The sequence below is a fragment of the Arvicanthis niloticus genome, chromosome 1 (assembly GCF_011762505.2).
Source record: "Arvicanthis niloticus isolate mArvNil1 chromosome 1, mArvNil1.pat.X, whole genome shotgun sequence".
Classification (NCBI taxonomy): Eukaryota; Metazoa; Chordata; class Mammalia; order Rodentia; family Muridae; genus Arvicanthis; species Arvicanthis niloticus.
The window spans coordinates 120,593,942-120,612,337 of NC_047658.1; the positions used below are offsets into that span (position 1 = coordinate 120,593,942).

Consider the following 18,396-nt stretch of genomic DNA (forward strand, 5'->3'; position numbering starts at 1 on the left):
ATTGAAATAATCCCATGTATTCTATCAGATCACAATAGATTAAGCCCAGACTTCAATAACAACAAAAACAACAGAAAGCCAACATACTCATGAAAACTGAACAACTCTCTGCTCAATGATTACTTAGTCGGGGAAGAAATAAAGAAAGAAATCAAAGACTTTATAGAATTTAATAAAAATAAGACATATTATACCCAAACTTATGGGGCAAAATGAAAGCAGTGTTAAGAGGAAAAATCATAGCACTAAGTGCCTTCGTACAGAAACAGGAGAGATCCCTTACAAGCAAATTAACACCACACCTGGAAGCTCTAGACTATAAGGAAGTGAATATACCCAAGAGGAGTAGACAGCAGGAAATTGTCAAACTCGGGGCTAAAATCAACTAATTAGAAGCAAAAAGGACAATACAGGGAAAAAGCCTGTAGCCAAACTAACGAAAGGTCCCATAAACAGTATCCAAATTAACAAAATCAGAAATGAAAAGAGACATGACAACAGAACCTGAGGAAATTTTTTAAAAATCATCTGTACCTACTACAAAAGCCTATACTCTACAAAACTGGAAAATCTAGATAAAAGGGATAATTTTCTACACAGATATCACATACCAAAGTTAAATCAAGTTCAGGTAACTTCACCCCACCTAGGGATCTATCCCATCTGCAGACACTAAACCACCACACTATTGCTAATGCCAAGAAGCGCTTGTCAACAGGAACCTCCTCACATGGCTGTTCCCTGACAGGTTCTATCAGCACTGGACCAATACAGATGCAGATAATCACAGCCGACAGTCAGACTGAGCCTGGGGACCTCAATGGAAGAGCTAGGGGAAGGACTGAAGGAGCTGAAGGGGATTGCAACCCCATAGGAAGAACAATATCGACTAACTGGGCCACCCAGAGCTCACAGGGACTAAAATAACAACCAAAGAGTGTACATGGAGGAATCCATGGCTCCAGATACATATGTTGCAGAGGTTGGCCTCATCCAGCCTCGATGGGAGGAGAGGCCCTCGGTCCTGTGGAGGCTTGATATCCCAGTGTCTGGGATGCCAAGTGGTGAGGTGTGAGTGGGTGGAGAAGCAAAGGGGAGGGGAAAAGGGGGATGGGATTGGGGGGGTTGTGGAGGGGTAGCCAGGAAGGGGGATATCACTTGAAATGTAAATGAATAAAATGATTAAAATGTAATAATGAAGAGGAAACAGAAAGATCAGATAACCTATCTAAACAGCCCCATAACCCTTAAGGAAATAGAAACTTCCAACCAAAAAAAGCCCAGGGCCAGATGGTTTTAGTGCAGAATTCTACCAGACCTTAGAATTATGTTAATGAAGGGAAGAAAAAGAAATAATTCACAAAAACAATAGATTTAAGCAATGCTTTAAAATTATGTAAGATATTAAACTTTAAACCATCAAATAAGAAACTTCTCTTCATCAGCACAAGACCCATTTGAGTCAACCATTTAGAGAAGTATACAAGCTACATATTCTGTGTGACCTGTGGGGCTCTGCAGTGTCAGACCTTACACTTATGTAAATCCTTTGACTGTTCAAGACTATGGGGCTTGTAATGCTGCCCCCTCCCATCTATTGTTCTATAGCAGAGTCTGTATATATTAGTCATTATAAAATCATGTATTTCATAGAACTGAGCCAAGTGAATTGGTGCAGCCCTTTGTCTAGAAGTACAAGTGATAAAGTTAACATAGTTTCCCTGGAAATAGTCGATTTTTATGAGTTTAAACCATAGCTCAACTTATACCAATTTGGGGTATTTACGAGCTTTTTGGAATATACACATGGCTCTTAAAAGAACAAAAATAACTAATAAACAAGAAGCAATATATAAAACAGAGCAAGGTTTTCCATATTTTTATGCTTCTGACACAATGAGCCATCAAAATGTGAAATCCTCTCAACCTACATCAGAGAGGCATCTTTGTGCAGTGGACTGTGGAGAAAACAAAACTGTTTAAAATCTAGAATTAGAACAGCTGACCAAAGTACAGAGAACAAGTGTCTGCCGAATGTTTGTAGGTTAAAAAACAAACAAACTGTAAAGCCCACTAAAAAAAGAACTCACGATCAGTGGAGAACTGCAGACGCACACCAAATCACTCACGAGAAACACAACTTGATGCAATCGCAAGAGGTTTACTGGCTAGCCAGGGCTGTCTTCCCTTCAAGCCCGTGCAGGGGCCGAGGAATTCAGCCACTAACAGAAGAATTTTACAGCTTTTAAGGGGGAATCTACAAGCCAGGTGGGGGTGGAGTTAGGGAAGGGGGAAAGCTGAGAGTGGAGTTAGGGAAGGGGGAAGGAGGGGGAACAGGTCACTAGGTCATGGATACATTTGATCTCAAATTCTTAAGATGGATGGTGTGTCACTTTATACTTGGCTATTTCAAACTAGTTTCACACTATATATCATGAGCTCCAGTTCAAGGGGGTCAGGCTAATCTCGAACTTTTAGCATCCTGGCACCAACTGTCTCAGGGTTGTTAGTTCAAAGCGAGGCCAGGCTAATCTCGGGCCCATAGCATCCTGACACCATACATCTTATGGTTTGCTTAGTTAGGGCCATCTATTCAAATGCTCAGCTAATTTCCTGGGACTGAGGTGACACAGTGTTTAACTTACAGGTTTTTATGTCTTTGCTTTTAAGAGTAGGGTTCAGGGGATCAACTTATGATTTTTCTATCTTTCAAAACAAACAAACAAACAAACAACCACAGGGTTCCTCACGCCAGTCTGTCAGCAGTTGGCTGGGAACGCCCTGGGTTCCTCCAGCTGAAAGTCCAGCCTGGCTGCTCAATAAAGGTTTCTCCATGGTTCCTCACAGCGCGGCCCCAACACACAAGGAAGTCCTTGGGTTTCCAAAACCGGTTTATTGACATGGCAGATGGTGGATGGATCTGGATGCACACCCCCTAAAACCCAGGGCAGACCTGAGTTAAATAGGGAGGGGAAGAGGGGGGAGGGGATGGGGAAGGAATGCTTAATGGCTCCACCCTCTGGCCTTCAGGTACCTTATTAGTATGTAAATCTCTCTAGGGCCTGGGGCCTGTCTATCCCGCCCTCCACCTGTGTACTTGACTGAAGGGTGCAGGTTGAATGGAGATTAGACCTCGTGTCAGGCCCGACAAATGTTCAGTCATAAATTGGACATCTGTGTTGCACCATATTGCCCAAGACTCAAAGACCATCAAGGAAGAGGAGTTGGTAAGATTGTAAAAGATTGAGGAAGAGACAGTGTCTTCTAGACATGACAAGGACTGCATATCTCAGGAACTCACAGTGCCCATGGCTACCTGCACATGACCCATACAAGATCAAGCTAATCATCGGGTCAGCCTGAAGCAGGGAGACCCCATGAGCCCCCACCCATAGGTGAGGAGCTACTGACAGTTGATGGCTGCCAGGGCAATGAGACTGTATTCTCCACAGTCCACTGCACAAGGATGCCTCAGAAGTGGACAATATGTATTTGTAAAATTAATACCTCTAGTCATTAGGGAAACACAATTAAAATTTGCTTTGGGATTCCATCTCGCCTTAAGTCAGAATGGAGATCATCAAAAAATCAAATCCCAACAGATTCTGGCAAAAATATGGAGAAAGAGAAATCCTTATTTACCATTGGTGGAAGTGTAAGCTGGTACAACACTACAGCGATCCATATGGTTGGTTCTTTAAAAACTAAACATGGAATTATCATACGGCCCATCCATGCTACTCTTGGGGCATATTCCCAAAGATCTCAACATACACCAGGAATACTTGTACAGTGTTTACTGTTACATTATTCACAATAGCCAGGCAATAGAATCAGCCTAGGTGCCAACCAACAGTTGGGTAGACAATGAAAATGCAGTGCATATACAAAATGGTACTTATACATCTGTAGAGAAAAATTAAGTGGTGACATTTGCAGGAAAGTGGATCAAACTAAAGATGATTATGTGAAATAAACCAGACCTCCAACAAATACTGTGTTATCTCTCATGCAAATTCTAGATTTTAATGTGTGTGTGTATGTGTGTGTGTGTGTGTGTGTGTGTGTGTGTGTGTGTGTGTGTTTTGCAGGACCTTTGATCACAGTGTGAACCCCGACATTGTGTTATTTACTGAAAAAAAACAAAAAACAAAACCCTGTTCTAGTTGTGGTGTGGCTCAATCGTTAGCACACACACTTAATTCCTCTGGCTGAAATACAGACATGCCCTTAGTATACACCTTTAATTCCAAACAGCAAAGCTAAAGTTAGTTTGTAGAAGGAAGCAACCATGTTTGAAAGTAATGTCTAATTGACTGTCAGACAAAATGATGAATTAGGGAAAGTTTTGAAAGACAAAAGAGAGGAAAGGGAAGCTACTTAAGAGTTCAGTGCAGAGAGAGAGGAAGAGAGATAAGGGAGGCAGTTTTTGTGGGAGAGTTTTACAGAGACAGGCTGAAGAAAGAGAACAAGTTAGACACAAGTGAAGAGAAAATGACCCAGAGAATGAGAAGGAACCAGAAGATTAGAACAGATTGCCAGAGTTAGTTTGAGGCAGAGCAAAAATTCAGAGAACAAGAGAGAAGCCAAATTGATCCGTCTGCTTGGAGAGGAGTTTGAGCCAGAACAGCTGAGTTGACCAGCCAGCAAGCATTCAGAAAGGGCTAGAAAGGGTGATCTTACTCAGCAGTAAGTCTCAGAAGTTGAAGACATTCTAGGCTTAGATAGGCTGGTATGGAGACTAGAAGCTTCTAGGACTAGGTATAGGTTAGCAGAAAGAAGCTGTAAGCCTCCAAGATGACAATTACTTCAGGCAAATAAAAGATATTTTTATGTGTGTGTTGTGCATGTTCATGGAGACCAAAAGAGGTTCTTATTCCCCCAGGAACTCGTATGACATGTAGTTGTGAGCTGTTCATTGTGAGTGCTGGGAACTGAACTTGGTCTTTTGGAAGAGCAGCACATATTTGCAATTAGCGAGGCATTGCTCCGTCCCCACAATGGGGCTAACCACCTACAAAGAAGAAGGAAATGATTTTCTTTGTAGAAAAAAAAAGAATAGATTTATAGATCATAGTATTCAGTGAAGTAATCGTGACCCACAAAGATAAATATTTCCTATTTTCTCCTATATATGGAACCTAGAACATATATATGGTGCACATGCGTGCACACACACACACACACACACACTGTATGAAAATGTAAGAGGAATTATCTGGGAAGGGTAGGAGTTGGGTTGGGGAGGGACAAACAGAATATGAGGAAGAGGAATGAATATAGTCAAAGGGTGTGACATATTTGAATGAAAGTCATTATGCTATGTATCACTTTATATAATAAACACAAACCAGTTTTAAAAGGAATGCTGTGATAGGCATGGTGGCAAGTGCCTTTAATTCTAGCAGTTTGGAGGCAGAGGCAGGCGATCTCTATGAGTTTGAGGTCAGCCTGGTCTATGTAATAAGTTCCAAGACTACCAAAGCTATGTAGAGAGAGCCCGTCTCAGAAAACAAATAAAAAAAAGAATAGTTGTGTTAACACAGCTTGGGAACATGACAGGGAGTCAACGAGAAGTTCAAAATAGTATATATGCAGCAGTGAATGTTATTGTGAGTTAAGAGGCTATGTTTAAAATGTCTAAACTGTTATGACCACTAAAAACCTGACCCTGACAGAGTTTGAGGAAGTTCATGGGATAAAGAAGAAAGTGTAAAGGCTTGTACTAGGAACCTCTTGCAGCAGAGATGATGAGGTTAGAGCATTGGACAGTGCCTCATTTAGGGTTTTACTACTATGAACAGACACCATGACCAAGGCAACTCTTATAAGGACAACATTTAATTGGGGCTGGCTTACAGCTTCAGAGGTTCAGTCTATCTATTATTACCAAGGCGGGCACATGGGAGCATCCAGGCTGGCATGGTACAAGAGGAGTTGAGAGTTCTACATCTTCATCTGAAGGCTTCGAGCAGAATACTGGCTTCCAGGCAGCTTGGATGAGGGTCTTAAAGCCCACACCCACAGTGACACACCTACTCCAACAAGGCCACACCTACTCGAACAGGGCCACAGTTTCTAATAGTGTCTGTCATTCCCTAGGCCAAGAATATACAAACCATCACAGAAGGGTATAAAGCACAATATATTATGATTTGTTTTTAAAAGGGCTCAGTGAGATATACTCAACAGAAAAGGGGTATTTCTGGCAAATAGACATCTTGGCATTTGAATTCTTAGCAGCCAGCAGTTTCTCATTATGGTAAAATCAGAGATGGTCCTCCCTGGCACTTCCTGAGATGGTACAATTTTCAGATGGTGGAAGCAGAGTTAAGGCCATAAGTGTACAGCCAGGAAATTCTGGACTTGTCAGTCTGGAGACAGTGGGCTTGTTTATGTGGTTCCTTCCTAACCTACCTGGAAGTATTCTCCATCATAGAGGACATTCAATCATAGAGGGCTAAAGCATGTACAGTAAAATAGCTTCAGAGAGGAAAGTCAACTTACAAATATTTCCTGCGTGGCAGACTTTGCAATTTGGTCTTGAAGAGAGGAAAGAAGTCCCTCTTGATTACTTTTAAGCTGATCCCCAATTACACCGATGATCATTATGAGAAGAATGACACCTTCAGGTTACAATAAAGTATGTAGGGAGCACACAGAGAGAAACTGTATTTTGATGGTGGCTGCTGTTATTCTTCTCTTTTTCTCTGTCCCATCCAGTAGAAAGGATTTCATGGTTGTTTGGGCTGGTAACTTGGCCCACTCAATATAAGCACTTACTGCACAAGTATGAAGACATGAGTTCTGATCCTAGCACCCCTGTATATAAGCTGGGTGTGGCCACACGGCTGCACAGTGCTGTGGAGGGTAGAGACAGTAGGAGGGCTAGCTAGATAATGCTACATAAATGATTATATCAGTGAGAAACCCTGTCTCAAGGGAACTACATGGAGAATGATAGATCAGGACATCTGAATATGAAGCCTTTGTGCACACACACCTGCATACACAATACACACATGGATCACACACACACACACACACACACACACACACACACAAGGTAATGACTCACTTTGTATTTTCAGTGCTAATTAATGACTCTATAAAATAAGCAAATGCTTGAAGCATACAAGTGTCATTTCTCCTTTTTCCCTGCTAGTCTTTTCAAACCATTTATCACCATGCCAACACAAATGCCTTCCATTTGCCTGGGTCCTTGCAGTTTTCCATAGACAATACCTTTCCCACCATCTGGGCTCTAGCTGGGCAGGCCTTTCCATGGACATCCATCAATGCTTTCTTCCAATTGTTGTTGCTTCTTAAAATTGAGCACCTCCAGCAAAACGTCACTGCTAAAGTCAAGCAAGTTGGGGGCAGTTGTACTTTTCTAGGGACACATTGTGTTCAGCTCTATTTTAAGGAACAACCCAGTGTTGCAATGCCAAGTAGGTACTGGATGTGCGATCTCCAGGAGCCACATGCTTGCTGTGTTCCCAATGTCCAAAAGACACCTTAAAGAAAAGTTCATCAGGCTCTGAGATGGTTCAGTTGGTAAAGTGCCCAATGCAGAAGTATGAAGACCCAAGATCAGATTCCCCAACACCTACATAAAAGTTGAGGACAGTCACAGGAGAGACAGGAAAATTGGCAGGGCTCACTGGCTTATCAATCTAGCCAACAGTGAGCTCTGGGTTTGAGCCGAGTCTCAGATGATAAGGTGGAGGACAATAATGGAAGACTCTCAATCTCAACCTCTGGTCTCCATACATATGTGCACACATATGCATATGCACCTTCAAACACACATATACTTCATACTCACATACATTACTCTACATACAAAAAAAGAAAACTTGTGGATGATCTGTGAGTGGAGCATTCCTTAGTATTGTGGCTTCTCAGAATAGGTTCTTCACCTCCCTCCATTGTGAGCAGAATCAAAGGGTCAGAGTCTAACTGGAGAACAGATAATAAGAACACCATGTGTGGTGCCACAGATGCCTGGCAGATGTGGTTTACCACTCTTTGCTTGGTTTTCCCACCATTGCTTACAGCACTATTCTAGGCCTGGAACTATTTCAGGGGCTATTATCACCCTTCCCCTGAATCCAGAAAAAAAAATATAGATGAATTTTATGTTATTTTCTGCAAGCTGAAATAGGCAAGTCTACTAGGAAAAGTCTAACAGACTAAGGACGTCTCTGTCTGTCTGTTCCAAATCCTTGTTTGATTCTGTGTTCTGTTCTCACTGGTGCCTGTTCTCAGGCTGCCATCTTCTTACATATCCAGTCACAGGAAGTCTGGCTCTGCCAGTACCAGGGTATGACCTAATGAGCAGTCTGGGCTGATCCTTGCCTAAAAGCCTTTCTGTGACCCCCTGCCTTTTTCTCCACGTTTGCTCAGTTTTGACAGTCTGCACTTACTACCAAATCCACTTACTTTTCCTTAAAAAAAAAAAAAAAAAAAAAACTTATGTGTATGTGTGTTTGCCATGTGTGTATAGATACCTGCAAAGGCCAGAAGAAGGCATTATCTTCCCTGGAGATGGAGTTACTGGTAGTTGTGAGTTTCCTGAAGTGGATGCTGGAAGTCAAACTCTGGTCTTCTGGAAGAGCAGCAAGCACTCTCAATTACCAAGACATCACGGTAGCCCTTCCATTTTCTTCTCTTCTTGCTTAACTTACCTATCAATTCCTTTAGTACCCAGCTTTACTCAAATATCACCTGAACCCATTGCTACACCTCTTTTTGAAACTGCTGTAGTTCCATTCTTCAGTCTATCAACACTAATTGTAAAGATCTCAGCTTCCTGCCTTCTTGGGACATCAATTCACATTGCCCTCTGATTTCTTAAAGCATCAGTAAGTACTGAGGGCTCAGAGGATGTTTTGGGGCCAATCATAAGCAAAGGACAAATGAATGTTTTTTAGTAAAGAACAATAAGGAATGGAGATAGAGCAGGTAGGCAAAAACACCACTTATAAAATCATGGCACTTTGTGAACAATCGAATTAAAAAGATCTTTGACCTCCTCAAACAACTGCATGGAGGTAAATGCCATGAAAAAAGATTTCCTTGAAAATGGTTCAAATAAAAAAGAAAAAACAGAGGGAGGGAGAGAGAGAAAGAAGAAAGAGAGAGAAGGAGAGAGAGAGAGAGAGAGAGAGAGAGAGAGAGAGAGAGAGAGAGAGAGAGAGAGAGAATCTTTTTCTGAAGGGGAAGGAAGACAGGCCGGAACTGTAAACACTACAGTCTTCTCCCACCCATCCATGCATATTTCAGTCTGCAGTAAGACTAGAAATTTGTTTTGGTTTTGTTTTTCCTAGAAAAGATTTAATTACATAGAAACTATCACTTTAACCATGATCATCTATTCTTTAATGTCAAGTTTGAGAGAGTCCCCAAAAATATAGGCAGAGGGCCAAGAGCTGGGGATCTGTTTGGGTGTATAGTATGAGACACTGGCCCAAGTGAGGGGAAGCTGGTGGGGATGTGGGGGAGAAGCAATGTTGCAACAGTCTTTCCCCATCTTCATGGAAGTGGAAGAGCTGCCAACACATACAGGATGAGGCGCACATCCATGGAAGAAGCCACAATGTCCTGTGGGTTTACACAATGCCCACTTTCTTCTCTCCCAGCATGCTCCTCCCTGCAGCGCTCAAACACACTCAAATCTTTTAAAGGTAGATTTCAAAACCAAAACACAGGCACGAGGGAAATCCTGCTCTGGTCAAAAGTCTACTTTTCTTTTAAAAGCACCATTTGTGGATTTTTTGAAATTTATTTTTTTTCTGTTGCTATCTATCTTTTTATGGGGCAGTGCAGGGCAGAGGATCAAGCCTGGCCTTTTGATAACTGGAAGGATTTTGTTGCATTCTCTGCTCTGCCAAGAGATGTTTGTGTGACCATAGGCAAGCAACTTCCACAAAATTCCATTTTCTCATGTGAAAATACACTGCAGATGTCTTTTCTTTGAGGGTTCTTTGGGGATATTATGAAGTAAACTGTGAGAGAAGCTGTTCACTGTCCATGCAATGCAAATGTTAGCAGCTTTCTGTCCTCTCCTCTTTATTTTAGTGAATTGGAACCCTGGGATTTAAAAAAAAATCATGTAATGGTTAGCACCCTGAACTTTGAAAAAAAGTCATAAATTGATTAATTCAGACTCTTGAATGATAGAATGATGACTCCCCTCATGTTATCTATACTCATCTCGTGATGAGGAATCTCCTCTCTCTTGCTCTCCCTCTTCTTCCTCTCTCCCTCTCTCCCCTCCTCTCTTCTCTCTCTATGTCTCTCTCTTTCTCTCTCTGTCTCTTTTTCTCTGTCTCTTTCTGTCTCTCTCCTTCTCTCTCTGTCTCTCTCTATATATAATATATATTCTTATATAATATATATATATATATATATATAAAAGTATATATATATACTTTTCTGAGGTTTGCACTAATTTACTCCTAGTTCTAACCCTTGAGTAATTCAAGCAGGTCACAGAAAGCACCCACTGTCCTGCAAAGTTAACTGTACGGAGCTGCTGCGCATTTTAGAGCTAAACTAGAATTGTGTTTAGTGACTCCAGGGAGCTCAAGTTGGAGCCACATGGGGGACTGGGAATATAAAAAAAAAAAGCATGGTGAGTTCCTGATACCAACTCTATTCAGACAAAGCTGGCATCCTTTGTGCTCCTGAGCCCAGGTAGCTAGCCACACTGCCCATTAGGACTCTTGGGGATGTATCACTACCTAGAAAGACTCATCAGCACCTGGAGAAAGCTGGATTTTCGTTAAATACCCCCACTCCAAATCCTTTTCTTTGCAGTTAATTTAACATGGCTACATCCAAACTTTACTTACCGTGTCCATTATGACCTGTCTTCCAGGTTCTGACAGGAATGGGCTTTGCTCTCTCCCCGAGTGTCTGGCCTTAGCCAGCTAAGTGAAACACAGAGTTGGAGGTCTCCCAGGTGAGTCTGCCTTTCCCCCCTTTCTTGAACTGGTTACCTGTGCATCTTTGCATCACAGAATGAGTGAGTAGGAGAGAAGGATGGAACAGAAAACATCCTTGGAGCTTTGACCTCACTGTTCTGAGTTTAGTGAGGGCAAGTGTATCTTACCTATTTCAGATTTTAGAATTTGGAGACTGTTTCCTTGAAAGATATCTACTGTTTACAATTTGAAATGGGAAGAAAAATGAACTAAGCAAATACTGATCTAAGTTAATCATTTTGTTTCATCTTCAGAAGAGGAGAAGATTAGCATTCAGAGAAGGAAATATGCTTTGCAAAGGTTACACAGTAAAATGTAGTGAAATAATAATACCAGAATCAGTATTTAAACTACTGCTTTTTATGTTGCTGTAGACTCTTGGGGATGTGCACACAGAGGTATGTCTGCAGAGTCAAAGGTCTCTGTGTCTCTCATTGAAACGCCAGGCTTCAGGGCTGTTTCCAAAGCATGAGATACGGTTTTTTTCACCTCCAGCACTAACCAACAATATCAACATTCTATCTTTTGGCTTTGGTTTTATTATCACAGTGGGAAAAATTTAATCTAGCTGATTTCTAGCTGTGGTATTTTATTAGTTAAATCATTTAAATATATTCTAGTATTTTTTTTGAACATCCATGTAGTACTGAAACAGGGCAAATCAGATGGTCATGGGAATAGAATAAATTTCTAGGGCCTGTGTGGTAGCCCTTATTCAGCCAATGAACAAAGTATCTACTGGGCATCTGTAAAAATCCAAGCACTCTTATAAATGATGGAAGGAAAGTGATCCATGTAAACACTCTTTCCTTATGTCAGTCTTTCTGCTCTATTCACCACACAGTACAGAACCCACTGAACTACAGCTGCACACTGCATGCCCAGATGTGTCCTGAGACATCATATATTTTAGAATGAACCTATAAGAGATCTATTCCTTTTTATCTTGACATGTTAAGTTGATTGTAAAAGTTAATCTCCCTGCCAAAATTGAGGTCAAGAAAACTCTATAATTATTTTTAGTTTCTGGTTTTGTCTAGTGACATGGGCTGTGTAAAAGATCATACCTGCTGCAGTTGTAGCTACGATCAGGTACTATCAATTGCTCACACTTACATACAGATTGGTTTAGGCATCAGTAACAACAACAAACTTGGGAGTCAGAGAATTAGAAGCTTAAATGTTGACTCAACAACTTAATAATTTCTTGTTCTTCCATAATCTCAATACATTTTTTCAGTAATACCTACTTTTAAAAATTATAAATCAATGCAGTTCAGGTCTACTAGGTGTCATCTCATCGATAATTAAGGAGAAGTAAGAGATCTAACAAAAATACAAAGAATGTGAAATGTTGTGAATGAACCAGTATGATGCTATAAAGATTATTGATAATATGAGAGAAGTGTTGATGTAACTATCCCTGTCCTGCACAAGCACACACAGCCACCACCACCACCCCCACACACACACATGTTCAGCCTGTAGTTGCAGATGAGAATCAGACCATGTAGAGATGGAATGATCTTGGTTAGGATCCTGGTAGAGCTGATCACTGGTAGAATAATGAAGTTATTTCTTGTTCTCTCCAATCTGTCTACATAGGAATTATATAAATTAATTAGTGATTAGCTTTTGCCATATTCTAAAAATGTAAGCTTAGAAACCATGGTCTGGGTGAAATAGAAAAGAATCATATACATCTGGATAAAATATACCTTTGATGATCACAACAAATGTGCTAAAGATAGGTAGGCTTTGTTTGCCAGGGGCTTTGCCCCAGTGTGCTTTCTCTTTCTACAGGGAAGATGTTAAGGAAGCCTTAGTTTGTAAATCTGTCTGTCCTGATCCAAACTGTCATGAGCTCTCTCTGGATTTTAAAGCAACATTCTGGTCTTCTTTCTCCATTCTCTTTGATTCCCAATCATCCTCCTTATCAGTTCTGTAAGTCTGTTACAGTGAATTACCCTGCTTACATCACAAGTGTTTTAGTTGTGTATTTACCAGCTAATCACCTGCTTACAGTAGGAAACCAGAATGTTTAGGGAAAAAAAAGGAGAAAGATAAAACAACATTCATACTTTCTCTCTTGCCCACAGGGAGAAGGTCAAACCCTTCATGATGATATTTATCTACTAGATATTTGGTAAATACACACTGTGTGCTAGGTTTAAGTGGTTGGGGTATTTAGTTAACAAAGAGAAAAATATTCTAAAAATAGTTTTCTTTGTTATACTTCTGTTCTAGTGAAGGACAGAAAAGTTAAGAAACAAATTGAAGCTATGCAACATCGTAAGGAGATCACTTCTGTCTGAAAATTAAGTCTTACCAATGGATCGAGCCACATAAATGGATCAGAAGTCTGAGAGTGGAGAGAAGGCTGAAATTAAATATGAATGTGCACATGTATGTAATAATATACAGTTTATATAGTTACATGTGTGTACATATGTATATGTTCCATGTGTTTGAAACAAACATGTATCTTTTTCACCTAAGCTTTCAAAGATCTTTTACAAATTGTCTCTCTACCTCTGGCTTTCAGAAATTACCTTCTGTGTCTTCTGCTCCCCTCCCTGTGGTCTGGTCATGTTCTACCCCCAAGTAGTCAGCTTACTCCCCTTTACTTGGGAAAATATTCTCCTCCTGCTTAACATTAAGACTGTAGAGCCAGTCCCCCGAGCTGTTCACACAGTGCCTTCCTGTATTGGGACTCCTTTACTCACCTATACAATTTTCCTTGCAGGTTTTTTTTTTTTCTAAAACCACTACCTAATATCCATAGACTCCAGGGGAAGTGTATAAATGTTTCTTCAACAGCACAATGTCATGCTGTGCTAATGATCACCTGTTTTTCTGTCTGTACTATGCATTTTGCTGAATGTTCAAAACTTAATAATGTGTTATTAATATCCACATCCTTGGCATCTAGCTCTAGCAAGCACAGAGTGTGAGGTTTGTGTAGGAAAAACATTCAAATTTCTCACACTTAAACATTTTTTCACCTCTGGTTTGCTCAGCATTTTTCCAAATTTTGTCTCTATATACTTCATGCTAATAAGATGGAAGGGAGGGAACAAGAAAGAGGGGGGAGAGAAACAGAAAGAGTTGGGGATGGAAGTATAGAAAGGACTTCATCCCATGAAACCTGGTTATAAGTATAATGATAAAACTGCAATGGGAATTTTAGTTTTCTCCAATGAAGGGTTCATAAATCACACTTAAGGGGGAGTTTTATGCCCCCAGTAGATCTTGCTGTGTGTGTGTGTGTGTGTGTGTGTGTGTGTGTGAGAGAGAGAGAGAGAGAGAGAGAGAGAGAGAGAGAGAATTTTGTCTTTGTATGTTTCTTGATCTTTTTTATTGTTCTTTTAACTCTGTTGTTTATTTTAATTATTTAATTATTTAAATTATTTAATCATTTTAGTTATTTTCTTGCTTACCTTTTCTAAAGCAAGAGAACAAAAAGATGTAGAGTTGTGTGGATGAGGATGTGGGGAGGATTGGGAGGAGATGAGGAGGGGAAGCCATTATCAGAATATATAGCATAGATTTCCAGTTAAGATAAGACACAAAATTACTTCTGCAAGCATTTTTAGTTATGATATACTTTTTTTCTTTAAAAGAAAAAAAAGGGGGGGGGGGCTGGAGAGATGGCTCAGTGGTTAGGAGCACTGTCCCTTCTTCCAGAGATCCTGAGTTAAATTCCCAGCAACCACATGGTGACTCCCAGTCATCTATAAGGGGATCTGATGCCCTCTTCTGGCCTGTGGGTATGTATGCAGTAGAACTCATACCTTAAATAAATAAAAACTTTACAAAAGAAAATAATACATGTCTACATCTAAGTGATTTAATAGCATAGTGGAACATTTGGATCAACTTTAAAAAAGAGAGAGAGAGAGATCGTTAGTTCAAATGCCACTTTTAAGTTACTTCATTATTATTGTGATCATTGTGATCACAATACTTCAAAGACTATTATCTTCATATGCTTTTATACTAACAAGTTCATCAGATAAATATGATAATGACCTTCACATGTTATGGAGGGGAATTCTGCACCAGACATAGGATGCTCATCTTTGGGGATGTCTTCTGGTTGTAGGAGTCTCCTATTGTTTGACAAAGCAGAAGAGTTTCTTCACTTGGATTTTTGTTGCCTCCAGGAATCTACCTCTGAGCCTTTGAAGATGCTGTAAATGATAGATGGCTGTGGGAAGAAACATTAGCATGATGACTAATTTCATCCTTTTGGGATTTTTAGAGCATCCCCAGCTGCAGATTGTCCTCTTTGTGTTGTTTCTGGGGATCTACCTGGTGACCCTGGCTGGAAACTTGGGCCTCATTGTCCTGATCAGAATGGACTCACACCTCCACTCCCCCATGTACTTCTTCCTTAGCAATCTGTCCTTTGTTGATGTCTCATACACCTCCTCTATAGCTCCTAAGATGCTCTGCGATTTCTTTAGGGAGCAGAAGTCCATCTCCTTTATAGGCTGTGCTATACAGCTTTTCTTCTTTGTTGGAATGGGAGGTACTGAGTGCTGTCTCCTGGCAGCCATGGCATATGACAGATACGCTGCTATCTCCAACCCTTTACTCTATCCATCCCTCATGTCACCCACGATCTGTGTGGGGATGGCCATCACAGTATACACAGGAGGGTTCCTCACTGGCTTGATCCAAACCAGCTCCATATTCCAGCTTCATTTTTGTGGGTCTCGAGTCATTAATCATTTTTTCTGTGACTTGCCACCCCTGATGTCCTTGTCTTGCTCTAGTACCTTTTTTAGCCAAGTAGTGAACTTTCTAGTTGTGTGTGTGGTTGGTGGGGCATCAGCACTGGTTGTCTTGGTCTCCTATGGCTACATCATTGCTGCCGTCATGAAGATTCATTCAACCCGTGGGCAGATGAAGGCTTTCAACACCTGTGCCTCTCATCTGACTACAGTGACCCTTTTCTATGGCTCTGGTCTCTTCTCATACCTCCATTCTAATGCTGGATACTCACAGGACAAAAACAAGGTGGTGTCCATGTTCTATGGTGCAGTGATTCCCATGTTGAACCCTATCATCTATAGCCTGAGAAACAAGGAGATCAAAGAAGCATTGAAGAATCTCAAGAAGAGGAAGAAGCAGATGTTCTGTCTCTGTGCTATGTAATTCCTTAGTTTAAAAAAAAAAAACTTAAGCCTTTTGTTAAATGTAAATAATAAAATAATAATGTACTTCAGAAAACAGTAGTAAGTTAAAGAAGCTATTTCAAGCAAGGCCTCTTACCTGCTCCTCAACAAACACATCTACCAGACAATTGTGCTTAATGGATATTTATTTTCTTCGCTTTCTTGTTATAGGGTGGTGTTTGATTTTAAATTTGATCACTTGTAAAGTAAAATACATATGGTTTTGATGGTATTTGTCTATTATGGGTTACCAGGTGCTAAATTCAAGATACCATGTCTTAGGAACATGAGCCAAAGCCTAGTAATAGAGACATGTCATCCATTGATGTCTTCCTTACAATAAGGCATGGTTCTTGCCAGTTCTCTTACCTCTTGGGATATATTGACTGCCCCCTTGTCTTGGATCACTACCAGTCCAGGGTTGGTGCTAACTAGAAATATTAGCTTTGGATTAGGAACCTAAAAGTCCCCACACACATGATTTCAATAATGATGACTCAGAAGCAGGAAAGTAAGAGGGCACCTGTAAACTATGTTTAGGAAGAGTAGAGGATAACAGTGTGCAGTCATAAAGTTCACAGAGGCCAGATACAAGGAGCCAAGACCACAGACTTTTATATCTGCTAGGTCATGATGAGGAGAAAGCAAGGATAGAGCACATGAGAGGCCCTACACTCAGGATTCCAACTCTCAGTCCAGGGGTTACTTGCAGCCAATTGATAGTGATCAATGTGACCCAATGCAAAATTGCAAACTTACTTAAACATTATAAAATATTTTTGGAAAAAAATTAAAAACTCAGTTATGTTCTCAGTCATGAATTTTGTAGATGGTGCCATGTTATAATATCAAAAGTTTGGATGCACCTGAAAATTGAATGGCATGAGGTCCAGGCCTGAAATCTCCTTCATGACTATGTATGACCAGCTGGAAGAGACAAACTTCTATGAGACACTCTGATTCCTTATCTGTTCACTAGATCAGGTTTCACTCTTGACCATATATGGCTTCTAGTGTGTGTCCTGTCTGCAATCTCCCTGAACTTTGATGTCAGCCTTTCCTGCTGTTAGCCTGACCTCAATTTCCATGTATTCTCTAAGAAGTGTCATCACTCCTGTCAGGGTGTCACCATTCCAGAGCATGATCTGAGAAGAGGATATCTACATCAGGAGTTTGCTGGACAATGGAATATGTCATTCAAATTGTCTTTAACTGTATTTTTCAAGATGATTCCAAGATATTGGTAAATGAAGTCTTGTTTCTTTAATGGTTGTGTATATAAACCATGCTGAGTTATGGCATGCAACTGTGAATCATATAGTCCTGTTTATCAATATTTTGATTTACTACTCTCGCATTTCACAGTGTTCTCATTTAATAATTTCTAAGACTAGCTGAATTCTCGGCAATTTCTATGGGAGGAGATGATTTAGTTGCGATAGTCTCCTCCTAGTCAAGCCTTTCTTGATCCTACAGTTCTACAGACAAGGCAGTCACTACAGAAATGTGTCCTTAGGTAAAATACTATAGGAACCACCTTTCTCCATCTGACATTTTATATTTTTCTGACTGCCTTTTCCTAAGCTGTTAGCATCCATGTCTAAGCTCTTCTTTGCCCTTCTTCCAAAGCACTGGGCATATCCTTCCACAAATTATATGCATAATAAGTATCTGTTTAACAAACAAATAAATCTAAGTTTACCTGGTAGGTAATTTAGAGATGTAAAATCAAAGCAAGGGGATAAATGCTTACTGGAAGCTTATGATGTACCAGCATTGTTTAAAAGGTCTCAATTCTATAACATACACACAAATTCCTTTGTTAAAATTTCAGGATTGGCTAGATTGCTTAGGTGTTACCAGTGCTTGCTGCTTTCGCAGAGAATCCAAGTAGAGAGTATCATGGAAGTTGTTAGAAGATAGGAAGGGAAGAGGGAAAGATAGATGAAGGAAGTTAGATAAATAAGTCACGTTAAGGAAGTGCTACTTCTTTACAGCGTATGTGAGTTATTCTCTTTTATTGAATGCCCTCAAAACAAAGCGATGATATATTTTGAAAGGATGAAATGTTAATACCCTGTTTTATGTATATGCATCAAATGAACATAAAGTAGCTCATAAGATCCACAGTTACTATGTGCCAATTAAAACATGAAGACAACTAAATAACAGGAGTTCAGAACAAATCAGTGGCTATTTAGATGTAGTATTCATTAAGCAAT

General features: G+C 40.3%; 1 protein-coding gene across 6 annotated transcripts; it reads left to right on the forward strand.

Annotated features, from left to right (window-relative positions):
• Window positions 1-10,663: 10,663 nt before the first annotated feature.
• On the forward strand, window positions 10,664-17,487 carry LOC117696078 (olfactory receptor 5A1-like). 6 transcript variants are annotated; one of them, XM_076917926.1, is made up of 5 exons: window positions 10,666-10,701; window positions 10,886-10,969; window positions 13,091-13,137; window positions 13,239-13,397; window positions 15,097-17,487. In XM_076917926.1, the coding sequence occupies exon 5, from the start codon at window positions 15,198-15,200 to the stop codon at window positions 16,152-16,154; it is 957 nt and encodes a 318-aa protein (XP_076774041.1). In that variant the 5' UTR covers window positions 10,666-10,701; window positions 10,886-10,969; window positions 13,091-13,137; window positions 13,239-13,397; window positions 15,097-15,197; the 3' UTR covers window positions 16,155-17,487. The 6 variants fall into 6 exon arrangements, with proteins under 6 accessions (XP_076774029.1, XP_076774054.1, XP_076774058.1 ...); XM_076917914.1 differs by lacking the exon at window positions 13,091-13,137 and having other exon boundaries at window positions 10,664-10,701; XM_076917939.1 differs by lacking the exon at window positions 13,091-13,137 and having other exon boundaries at window positions 10,664-10,701; window positions 15,158-17,487.
• Window positions 17,488-18,396: the final 909 nt, after the last annotated feature.